Source organism: Lithobates pipiens, unplaced genomic scaffold (genome assembly GCF_037356315.1).
Source record: "Lithobates pipiens isolate NorthernLeopardFrog02 unplaced genomic scaffold, aLitPip1_a1.2 Scaffold_19, whole genome shotgun sequence".
Classification (NCBI taxonomy): Eukaryota; Metazoa; Chordata; class Amphibia; order Anura; family Ranidae; genus Lithobates; species Lithobates pipiens.
Window position 1 is genome coordinate 120,255,688 of NW_027507764.1, and position 13,201 is coordinate 120,268,888.

Sequence of the window (13,201 nt, forward strand, 5' to 3'; positions counted from 1 at the left end):
CTACCATTCCTCATAAACCAAAATTCTCATGCAGGGAGGCCCCTAGTTTTAAGGGCAAGATAGCATGTAGCAAAGTCACTCTTCCTCCCAAATCTACTGTGGTACTTGGTGACCTATTCAGTAACCTCACTGGAAAGTACAAATGCAGGAAATTGAAATATTGTACCTGCAAGCACATAAGATAAAGCTTCACAGCAAACCGGAAAACCTACAGTACATCATCTACGACTTTTGAAACTGATCCTCTCCGTTAGACCCCTTTCACACCACACCGCCCATTGCGTCGGCGGTAAAACGCCGCTATTTTTAGCAGCGTTTTACCGCCGGATTTGCGGCGCATTAAAAGCTTAAAGGGTAAAAGCGCCCCGCTAGCGGCCGCAAAAGGGTTAAAACCACCGGCAATACGCCGAAATAACGGCGTTTTGCCGGCGGTATTACAGCGCTGCCCCATTGATTTCAATGGGGAGCAGCGGTGGAGGAGCGGTAAACACACCGCTCCTTCGCCGCTCCAAAGAAGCTGCTGGCAGGACTTTTTTCTGACGTCCTGCCAGCGCACCGCTGGACTACACACAATGGTGCAGCTTCTTTAGGGCGGATTGCAGGCGCTATTTCTAACACTATAGCGCCTGCAAAACGCCCTGGTGTGAAAGGGGTGTTATAGTTTAGTTTATTCTACAAAGAGGAGAGGGGTGGTATGGTTGACCAATGGGCTGGGCATACATCCCAAAAATACAGTAGAGTGGAGAAGGAACCCCCCTTACAGGATTTTAATGGCCCAAGTAATAGTACACAAAAAGTATGTAAAAGGAGTATACAAAATTTATTGAAATGTAAAAAATTAAAATTTGAATCAATAGGTGGCTATAAACATCTGCTTTGCATAGTAGCAAAAAAACAGACAGACAAAGCTCTAGAGAGAGGTCCAGGGACTACCGTGATAGGGTCACCACAGCAAAACGCATGGACCACACCCGACTCTTTTCAGGAAACTTTCTTCAGGGGTGTGTAGAGTAATTTTGTTTCTATATGTTGCCAAGATAAATGCAAGTACATGTCACATCCAAAGAGTGATTTTATAGAAACCAGACAGCCATGTCCCAACAACGATCTGATTGGTGCAACCAGAGGCCTCCAGATAGGAACAGCAATGAGCAACCAGTGAGACCAGCATAGGATAAAACACAGCCACAAGGGGCATGGATACTTGGAAGGGCTTCTTATAAAACTGAGGAAATCCCCATGCTCTATTTAAACATCCCCATGCTCTATTTAAACATGAGCAAGGATGAGTGTAAAGAGTATATATAGCAAGATATAGCAAAGAGTTTTTGTACATTTTATTTTGACATATATACAGCAAATAAGTGTGTATGTAAATGCATAGACAGGGACCACAGTATATAATATATACCGTCCATATGGATGCTGCTAAAAGCCAAACGCAAGTGCTGCTGGAATTGATGTCCAGAGCAGATGAAAAACTTGGTATTGAAGGTTGAAAGGTAGAGTAAAGGATAGTGAGATAAGATATGTCTATGGATCAATGAATGAATAATAAGGGGGCAGTAAACCCCTAAATAAAAACAAATGTTACCTGGTCCCCTGGCTTTCACACCTGGACCGCTAAGTCTGCTGAATTTCCCCCCATGCAGTACCACCATAGGGACCTGCCATAAGTGCATTTTGTCTTCACCTATGTTAATTACCACTTTTCTATAAATTTTCTATTACTCCTCCTATTGCTGCACTTATTTTGGTATCCTCTGGTGTCCCCATGGTTCTACGGGTATATCCAGCATACAAGCCTGGTGTATATGTAAGTCCTGGACTGAATCTTTGGTTTTCTGTTGCACCGAAACCACTACCATCAGAGGATTGCCCAATTTGATGAGCAGGGTTTTAACTGTACATGTGAGTTTCCAATTTCTTTCTCCACAATAACTGTGCTATTTTACCACACTTGGATCACATCCTCTCTTGTCCCCAGTGGTGCTGCACTAGGTGTCCTGAGGCCAGCAAGAGTTTCCCAGGATCCCAGCTTGAACTATATAGCCTAAATAACTCTATTGCTGACCTTATTGTACTCCTGGAGCCAACATGCGCTCCAGTGGCTGGATGTGATGTCAAATTAAACTTTCTGCCCCCATGTGTTTCGTCATCAACCGGATATCCTCAGGAAGTGGACTCACAGCCATTTTCTCCCTTATTTGTATATTACATCACAATTCGGTGGGCTGGTTTATATTAACATTAACATTTAAATAAAAAAAAAAACTATTCAATATCAACCTTCTTTTTGACAGTTGTAGGCTCCATAACACTGAATAAGTATGTATAACTTTCTTCCATGTCAAAGAATAAAAATCATCGAAGCCATTAAATTAGCATGGCAGCCAAGAAATTGGCATTTTAGGAAGTAGAATTCAATAGTGGAAACCCCGTTGTTTTTTGTAAAAGGTTTCCTTTAATCACTTTGTGAAAAATATTAAACATGTTAAAGCATAATTAAATTGCTACTCGAGGAGTTTCTGTAATTGCAGCTCTTGTATATAAACCCCAGGCAGGAATACTGTTGCAATAGAATCATTTATTTAGCAACAATTTTACCCTTTTTTGAACTGTGACTTATCCTTAGTTAGCAAGGATGGTAAAACATTTTCTAAAATACATTTTTCAAGTGGAAACCCCGGAATGTTCCCACTTATTATTTTGTGAGGTTGTCCCCCCCCCCCCCCCAGTGATTTGCATCCTTTTTTCCATGTAATAATTTTTTCTGCTTCTCTTCCATCTATGCTGTGATATACATGACTTAATCAATATATATCTATGTGTCTGGCACCCATATACCCGACAGTCGTCCTCCAGTCCCTATCACATAAACATGACATATTCTTGTCGAGTGAGGATTTTTCAGTAAAATTACATTGTCATTCTGTGCACTCGAGGACACATTCATACAGTTTATTAGACACTGCCTTAATTTATACTAGCTCGACTTCCGATGTTCAACTACACGTATAAAAATGAATCAAGCTGCTGTACACTGCAATCAGGCAGAGGGACAGGCTCAAATTTTACCCAGTTTTGATCACTCACTATATATTCAGAGCAGGGGACTTGTGCCGCCATCGATGGCAATGGGGAATGCTCAGAAAAGCTTTACATGTTAAAATATGTCCTACTCTGTGCACAATGAACAATTAGTGGAGTATAGGTAAAATGTGTTAAATCTTTTATTATCCACATAGCCTTAGGCTTCTTGTACATGTGCTCAAGTCCCACAGAGATTGACATCAGTTACACTCATCCTATTTGCAGATATATACATATATTTCCAAATTGCTTTTTGATATACCACATCCGTTATCATAGTGATCTTAAATCGGGAGGGTCAGTTTTTATATTGACACCTCAGAAGGCTCTATTGTGTGATACTGAAATGCAATTCAATGGGCTCATTTGCAGTTTTGGAAAAAGTGTCTGTGTGTCCTGTAGCATAAGTGATTCACCCTGCATTCTACACTTACTAATTACAGCCTCCATCATGGCTTGTGTGCTGATGGAATGGACATGTAGTCAGGTCTGCCTTATTCTGGCTGCTGTGAGACAGACCAGCCTAACTATCTGCATGATTCAGACATAGGCTGGAATAATTGATTCCAAAACCCAGGCACATGCTTGGGGGTGCAGGACCTATGTTAAGAGGCATAGAGATGCCAATTTTTTTAATTTATTTTTTAATCTTAAAGTATAGGACACAGGCTCATTTAAATATTGACATTGGGATAAATGCTGCCATGTTCAGGTGCGGAGACTGGCAAACAAAGTTGTTAGGACAGCACACATATCATCCCTCTCACTCCAAGCAATCCCATTTTTTGACAGTGTCCTTGGGTGATAGATGACTTCTCTTTCTACTGAGCTGGCCTGTAACCTGGACTCTGCGTTTGGCACTCTCCCTCAACATAGTAGTTAAACACAGTTTAGTTTGCTGAAGAGTGCTCTACAGGTCCAGGACACTTGGGTTTGATTTGGCATGAGGTTACTGGGTCTTAGTGGCCTATTCAAGGTGGTGATATTTGCTCAGTTTCATGCCAGGTGTCTGCAGCTTACTGCATAGGAGAAGCTCCCTCAGTTGTTTGACAAGCCCATGTGCTTATGTTTCAAGGCCAGGATATCTCAGACCTGGTGACTGACCAGCACAGTGCTTGAGTCATTTCTTCCATTACCTAGAGGTGTCCTAAGGATGGAAACAATCCAAAAGGACTTTGCCATCAAGGGAGTCCAGACTTGCCATCAACATTCTTAAACTAAGGGTCATTAGCCTATCCCTGCTGCATTTGACCAATTAGCTTTTGGATTGACCAACGAGGGTTCAGTTGGACCACCTCATAGACGCGGTCAGTTATCAGGAAGGCACCTTTTAGCCTTGGTGCCTTTTGAGAAGTGGACCTAATTCTGGCTTGACCAAGACCTTGTCCTCAATTCCCATTTTAGGAGTAGATAATTGACAGGTGAACTTTCTTGGTCATTCTGGATTATGTGATCAGTTTTGGCTGATATATGCCTTCCCACCCCTACAGATTCATGCAGGATTGAGATTGATTGCATTCTAGTGATCTTGGTGGCACCAAATTGGCCCAGAAGAATCAACCAACCAGGAATGCTTTCTCCAGGGCCGGTCTACTGCCCTGCTTCAAATTTGCTGGCTTTAATGCCTTGGCAGTTGAAACTTGAAACCCGAGTCCTGAGAGAGCAAGGTCTTTCTGAATCCATTTTTTTTTTTTGCTGCTTAAGGGTTAAAAACACAATCTTTTGCTTGGAAGGCGTACTTTGCATGGTGAGAGGCACAGAACATTTGGGCAATATGCTGTGGGAGTATCCTGTCCTCTTTCCAATCTGGGCTGGAGTAGCATTTGACTTTGAGCACCCTGAAGGATCAAGTCTTGACATTGACCATTCTGTTTTAGAGATAGCTGGCTACTCATTAATGTGGTCCTGGTGACTTTTTAGAAGCCTCTCTTCTAGTCTATTTTGGATATTTCATTGGCTAACGTTGCTCATAGGGTGTCTTGTTTGTAATGTTTTACCAAGTGTATGTACAAGCCTCAGCCATAAGGTGCTCCTGCCCGTTCTTTGACTGGGGAACCTGATTCCCTGGTTTTGGGCACGTTACCTTTGTTTGCTGTGTTGCCCACCTCTCAGCTGTATTGTGACCTTATTTATAAAATAAGTACATGTACAGGACACCCTGGAAACCCTCCCCTCTGTCATCACGTTTTCCTGTGATTGCTGGATGTGGGAGGAGTTACATGGGCTGTCCTCACAACATTATTTGCCAGTTTCCTCACCTAAAGATAGAAGCACATAAACCCAAGATTTAAAAGTCTGTTGTGCCCTGAAATGTACTCCAAAAATGATTTCACAAATGTATAGGTAAGTCAAAAAGCCATTCAATTTATTTAGCAAGGCGTTCCATGGCCACCCATAACTAATTGCATGGTTTTCATTTAAATTAGTTATAGCAAACCTTTCTAAATTTAAGCAGTTTTCCAGAGTGACAAAAGCATGTAAAAAGTATTCCACAATAAATCCCATTTAACTCTTCACAGTGCAGGTTGGCTGCGCTTTAAGAAGTCCTGTATGTGAAATAATACAAAGAAAATGAAAAAAAGGGGAAAAAAGTCCTGTATGCTGCATCTTTGGTGGTGGCATCGGTAGTGAGAAATTGCACCTTATGTTTGTAAGGTCTTCAACACCTCAAAGAGTTTCTAAGCTTAAAGTGGCATTCCACCCCCCCCCCCCCCCAAACTAAAAATGCAAAGTACACATACTGGAGCTGCTGACTTTTAATATTAGGACACCTGCCCGTTCTGGAATCCAGAGATATCGGCACCCCAGTCAATGTTTCTATATCGGCCTGCAGGTGCTGCCGCTGCTGTTCATTGTATGGGAGACGGGCATTGAAGCCTTTCGGCTTCACGGTTGGTTACCTACTGTGCGGGTGTGAAGCGCGATGCGCTTTTTGAATGGCCCGGCGGCGGGGGAAGGAGGAGGGGCACCAAACTTCTGAGTGATCGTGCCACAACGAGACCTTCCGGAAGTGGGGACGGGTACCTGTCAAAAGCAGCTACCCACTCCCCCCGAAAGGTGCCAAATGTGCCACCAGAAGGTGGGGAAGCAGATAAGTGGAGCTTCCACTTTTGGGTGGAACTCCGCTTTAAGCAGGGTATACGTGCACAGTTTTTTCTTTTGATTTGTTTTTATTCAACCAGTGGGTTGAAGGAAAAAAAAACTGACGGATCCCTGCCTCTACAAAGCAATGTGGATGCAGGGGTCTCTCCTGCCACACTATTGTATTCTGACAGCAGAGATTCCCTCAGTGATGCAGGCCTTGCAACCACTGGTTGGAACGCTGGTTTTCCAGCAGAACTGTTCAACAGAAGCCGGTTGTTAGACCAGCTTCTGTTGAACAGACAGCAGACAGATGTCCCGAAATTCAGTGTGTGTACCCAGCTTTACTGGAAGACACAAGACAGCTGGTACAAGCAATTTTGGGTCAAGTGTTCTTGTGATCCTTTTTAGATTAACGTTACCAGGAAATATCAATCGTAGAGAAAATAGTTATTGTTTATGGAACGATCGTTTTGATTAATTGGTCACAGTCTTGGAAAGCGGTCTCATGTGTATAAAAAAAGTATGGCTTGGGTTCTTGTTACTGGCATGTGTTATTCATTCCATAATTTCTGCATCAGCTCATTCTTTTTGGCAGTCTTGATACACCCATGTGTCTTCTTATTTTGTCTTCAGACCGCAGTGTGTAGCAAAAGAAGAGAACCCGCAAGTGTTTTTCTGCTGCTGTGATGGGAACTATTGTAACGAGAAGTTTACTCATTTGCCTGATGTTGGTAAGTGTCTAGTTAAAAAAAAAGAATGCCTTCTTATAAATTCTATAAGTTATTCTGGAATGTTAATTCAGTTGCTGCTGGTATGTTGCAGTGGACCTCGTAGGAAATCTCCAGTGTACTTTTTACCTCCATACTAGTAGAATAATCATTTTTATGCATTTAATTTTGAAAGCTCTTCCCACCCAAACGTGATATTTCAGTTCCAGGTGTAGGATCCTATCCAAAATCATCTGCTGTCTTCTGAAATTGTGTACATTTCTGTGGAATTCTGTGCAGTTCATCATTCTTGGGCCTGATTGTAATTTTTTTGGTATTTCTGCCCACCCCAGGGATTTTGCCATAATATATAATGAAAAGCCTGGCAAGGAGAAGGAAACACCTTCATAATTGCCATTGACCTGAGAACTGCAGTTCTGAAACCGGCAACTCGACTTCTATGTAATGCAGCAAAAACATATTCCTGGTGTGTGTGCCTAAACCAACTCTTTGATTGAGATATATATATATATATATATATATATATAAAGTGTAATAAATATATAAAAAGTGTAATAAATATATATATATATATATATATATATATATATAATATTACACTTTTTTTTCACTTAATTGGCTAAATTCTACATTGATGCAAAACCTAGAGCAGCTCACACATTATTTGTTGCCCGCTGTATGAATCTGCAGCAAGTAACCTAAAATAGGATCCCAATGTGACTGACAGGTGATAAAACAGACGCTAATAAAATAAAACCTATTTCTTGTCTATAATAATAATCCTTGGCAACTTCTTGATTTTTTTTTTTTTTTTTAAGTTATTTTTTTAAAAGAAAATGCATTACTTAAAAAGTAGTTGTTTCAGGTGGCTTCACTTCCTGATTCCCTTACCAAAGATGGCAGCGGCAGCACCCAAGAGCCAAGGGACAGATCGGCTTCGGGTGCCGACATTGTGGGCACCCTGGACAGGTACACGCTGCAGTGTTTGTAGCTGCTGACTTTTAAAAAAAAAAGGACGGAACTCTGCTTTAAACAGCCATATGGACCAATGTCTGGGTTCAGCTTAGTCTGTTTTTTTTTTTATGCTAAGGAGCAGAACAGTTAAAATGGTACTGCTCAAACCCCTCATTCACTTGCTCCAACTGGATGTTATACTGCTTCCAGGGGCTGGTCAGGATGAACACAGGCTCGTCAAGCTCTTTCAGGACTAAAATAAAATGGCACCTGGCCACACTTTGTCTATGCACACGGACAATCGCTAAAGTAATAAAATGTCTTCAGCTTGGTTCCCCCTCCCCAGGTTATTTTACCCAATCTCTCTACCTCTACAATTAAGCCCAAAATAGCGTAAAACACATGGGTGGGGACCAAGGTAAGCTGTTTTATTAATTTTGTGATTGTGTGCCTAGACAGAGTGCAGCTGGGTGTTTTACCATGCAGGCTAATGCATTCACTCAAATAGCCTAGTGACAACTGCATTAATGTCACTGCACAGCAATGCATTGTGTTGTGCTGCCTTGCATGACATGTGGTGGCATCCAGTGGTGTGCAAAAAAATACAGACATGCTGCATTTTCCGCACTGCACTACACTACACACCTTTTTTCCAGTGCAAAAAAATGAAGGTCAGCCCTAAAAATATTTTATATTGTGTAGAATAAAACAGGATGTGTGAAACCCACACGGGCAGACATGAGCAAATCCGAAATTATGGCAGCATGATTGCCCCAATGAAAAATCCTCAGATATATGAAGGCTCTTTGGGTAAGCTGTTGAGCTGCAGGAATGTTGCTGGATCACTGTAACACCACCCTCATATAAGCTCTCAGAACACAAGCTCAGGAACCAGGCCAAGGAACTGGTGCTGACTTGGCCCACCAGGTTCCACATAGAAGTAAAAATGGCACTTTAGGGTGGACTGTCCCTTTAAACCACAAAGATTATTGCATTGGATATAAATATATAATTCTACAAGTTTCTAGCTGGTGTTATTGGTAAGGCTTTGTGTGGCCTCAAAGCGGTAGTATACTCTGCCTTGTGATGTTTACCTACAGGTAAGCTTAGAAGAATGCTTACCTGTAGGTAAAATGAATATCTCCTAAATGTGCATTGTTTATGAGATATTCACTTGTTTGGCAGCCAGTGACATAACTGGTGCATGCACAGTGCGCTCTAAATATGCCGTTAAAACTGAACTATGTTCCACGGCCATTACTCCCATGCACCACTCCCATTCAAGCGGCCGGAGCCATCAAACCCGGAAGGAAAATCGGGTGAAGATGGAAGCACGGTCAGCGGTGACAACTTGCCTCAAGGGCTTAATTTTTCAGGCAAGTCTATAATAATGTGCTAGTATGCAGGGCTGGACTTACCATTGGACTTGACTGGGCTCGAGCCCATGGGCCTCGCCCAATAGGGGGCCCCACCGAGATACATAGCGGAGTGTACTCAGCTCGGCTCCACTCACAGTCACGCCCAGTCCCGCCCAATGGTAAGTCCAGCCCTGCCCTGGACAGGAACTGGGCGTGACTGTGAGCCGAGCTGAGTACACTCGGCTTATCTCAGACTGCGAGAGGACCCAAGACCCACCTAGAGAACCCAAGAGCTGCCGAGATACACAGGACTCTGTATCTCGGCGGTGCCATTTTTAAACTTCAAGACTGCAATGAATAGGCTGCAAATGGACACTGATAAGGCTGCAAATGGACACTGATAAGGCTGCATTGATGGACATTTAAATATACGTTTTTTTCTTAAAATTCCCTCCTAAACTTGGGGTGCGTGTTATACGCTGATAAATACGGTAATGTATAGAAGGTTGGGCCTGAAAGTGACTCAAGCCCAGGGGCCCCCACCACCCTAAGTCCTGCCCTGCTAGTATGCGATCTATACTAACACATTATGCCATTAACTTGCTGGGGGACCATTTTTTTTAAAACTTTACTACCACGTTAAAGAGAGAAAAAAAAATTTGGATGTAAAGAAAACAATGACATTCCCATTTATGAGAATAAAATGCTGTGGTGGTGAACTGTTTCATGCAAAAAAATAAAAATAAAATAACTACCTATACACTGTACGAGAAACGACCATTTTGAAAAAAAAACAAATAGGGAAAATGAACTCCTATTAAATAACTAGGACAGTTTAGGGATTTTACTTTATTATCGTAAATTTAGAATATGAAACTACTTAGGGAAAGATCGAAAAAAAAAATTTTTGTTTTTTTTGTAATCTGTGTTACAAAGGACATATTATAAATAGTGCTTCGTAGGTTGATAACTGCAATAGTTAATACAAATGAACAAAGGAAAGGAGGGGAAGGTGGCAACAGTAGGGAAGTCTCAGAAAAATTGTAGCATCCAGATGGATTTTTAGGTGCATTAGCCACCTGGCACTTGGCACTTGTCCAACCCTGCACAGGGAACAATAGCTGTGTGTGCATTTAGGAATTTGCTTTCCAAGCAGGACTTGTATGAAAGAGACCCCCAAAAAAGGTCAGAAAAAAGCAGTGCATACTGCATTTTTACCTAAGGCTTATGTGCCATCTATTCCATAGAAGCTCATACAAGTATACACAGCTGGCCATGAAAAAAAATAACGACATCAGAGCGCAACAATGAGGTTTAGAGGGCAGTAGTAAACCACTTAAATTACCATCTACTGTAGCCATGAACGTGCAAGATGACTTCTGTTTGGTTGTTGTGGGTCATTGCACTATTTCATATTTCAATTCACATTATGAAATAAAGCCCTTATTGAATATGACTAAAGAGGCATTACTACTTCCAAACCTGTCACACAGCCTTGTACTCTGGTGACAAATGTACAAGTAAAGTCTACTCTTGATGCTTGGAAAAAGAATAAGCAATTCCAAATATTGGGCAGTTATTTAAAAAATCTGGACTTTCCTTATAAATATATTGAGCAGATCCCCTTTTTTGCTATCCTCCTAGTTGGGGGGGGGGGGGGGGGGGTATCCATTTACATTAAGGTAATACAAATGGTCCATGTAAAATTTGTTTTAAATAACAAACATGTTATACTTACCTGCTTGGTGCAATTATTTCGAACAGAGCAGCACCCACATACACTATATTGGCAGAAGTATTGGGACACCTGCCTTCACACATACATCAAATTTAATGGTACCCCTGTCTTGGTTCAATATTGAGTTGGCCTACCCTTTGCAGCTATAACAGCTTCACTCTTCTGGGAAGACTGTCCACAAGGTTTAGGAGTGCGTCTATGGGATTGTTTGACCATTCTTCCAGAAGCGCATTTGTAAGGTCAGGCCCTGATGTTAAATGAGAAGGCCGGTTGTGCAGGCTCCGCTCCAATTTATCCCAAAGGTGTTCTATCAGGTTAAAGTCAGGGCTCTATGTAGGCCAGTCAAGTTCTCCCACCCCAAATGCGCTCATCCATGTCTTTATGGACCCTGATTTGTGTACTGATCCAAATCATTTGGTGGAACAGTGATTTCGATGTGGGGTTGGGCTTGGCCCCTTAGTTCCAGTGAAGGGAACTCTTAAGGGGTCAGCGTATCAAGACATGTTGGACAATTTCATGTTCCCAACTTTGTGGCAACAGTTTGGGGATGGCCCCTTCCTGTTCCAACATGACTGCGCACCAATGCACAAAGCAAGGTCCATAAAGATGAGCGAGTTTGGGGTGGAAGAACTTGACTGGCCTGCACAGAGTCCTGATCTCAACCCGGTAGAACACTATTGGGATGAATTGGAGCAGAAACTGTGAGCCAGGCCTTCTGATCCAAAATCAGTGCCTGACCTCACAAATACTCTTCTGGAAGAATGGTCAAACATTCCCATAGACACACTCCTCAACCTTGTGGACAGCCTTCCCAGAAGAGTTGAAGCTGTTATAGCTGTAAAGTGTGGGCCAACTTAATATTGAACCCTACAGACTGAGACTGGGATGCCATTACAGTTCATATGCGTGTAAAGGCAGGTGTTCCAATACTTTTGGTAATCTAGTGTATGTCTACGCTTCTGAATTAGCCCCTGACACCTGCTCCCACTTTCTGAATACTGGTTGGAACACCTATTTTCCTCCGAGCTTTGAGCGGCGCTCCAAGTCCACACGTAATCACAGGGGTCATCAAGCAGCCACCACTACCAACCCATAGGAGTGGGAAGGACAGCTAGGGATGCTGAGAGTCAAAGACCCTTTTATATCTGCAACTTTGCTGAGTGTTGCTTCAACTTCAGACACACCTACTGCCATTTACAAACCTGGTGGCGGTAATGCAATAGCAGAAATGGACTTTAAAATTGTATTTAGCCTTTTATATGTTGAATTGATACTTTAGAGGTTCAGTATATGTCGATAGAGACTTAGCAAGAAAGAGAGCGCACAACTTTTAAGGTAAAAATGACAGTTTGTTATATAGCTTCGGCAGCCAATATCTAATGGATCTTCTGGATATTTTGATTAGCGTTTTTCACTGAAGGCAATTCCTGCTTATGCATTATTTTGTCATATAAACAGTTTAAATTGCACAGGCTTATATAAAGGCCAAAATGGCACCCTCTATTGCGTGTGGGTGACAGATATGGTTTAATTCACATCCTGCCTGGAAGAAAAGTTTCCTTGGTGCATTCCCTTTAAATTTCCTGAAAGGAAAAAAAAAAATAGTGAACAGATGGCACCTTGTCACCAAAGAAAAGCCATTCAATCATTAACTTTTCTATACAGAATCCAAGAGGCTTTCATTATACACGGTGCTGGGGATAGCTCCACATCAGCATTTCTCACACTGCGCCCACAGTGAAAGTGACCTTAACCAAACAAAGGAAAATCACTTCCATTCAGAGTCCCAGTAATGCAGAAGACCACAACCTTTATCTTGAAATATAGGAACAGGTTTAGCAAACTTTATTTTTTAAATGTTTACCATGTAAGAAGAAAATTGATTTGGACTGTTGGGTGCAATCAAATTATCTTTTTGTTTTTTTGTTTTTTCTTGAAAATCCGTCTGAAATGTGGGTTTCTTGTTAGCTGTGGAATAGATACAAAACTGTCCATTTTGTCAAAATAACAAAAGGTTAAAACGTTTAATGGCTAACTGCAGTGGAAATTATAGCAAGCTTTTAAGGCACAAAGCTCCTTCTCCTGGCTGACAAATAATCTTCACAAGAAAAGTCAATTTTAAAACACCTTGTTCTTATTTGTGAATGTACGTTGATGTTTCATGGCAGAACCACTGCATTTCACATTAAGTTCTCTCCTGTGATTGATATTTACTTGAGCTGTAAGCAGTAAGACACTGAGTAGGA

At 41.8% G+C, this 13,201-nt stretch overlaps 1 protein-coding gene across 1 annotated transcript in view; it reads left to right on the top strand.

Annotated features, from left to right (window-relative positions):
* The window catches only part of ACVR2B (activin A receptor type 2B), a 249,148-nt gene that overhangs the window by 166,046 nt on the left and 69,901 nt on the right, over nucleotides 1–13,201 (top strand). The window contains exon 3 of the mRNA XM_077491193.1: nucleotides 6,811–6,908. Within this exon, the coding sequence (XP_077347319.1) occupies nucleotides 6,811–6,908 (98 nt within the window). The remainder of the gene's footprint in view (nucleotides 1–6,810; nucleotides 6,909–13,201) is intronic.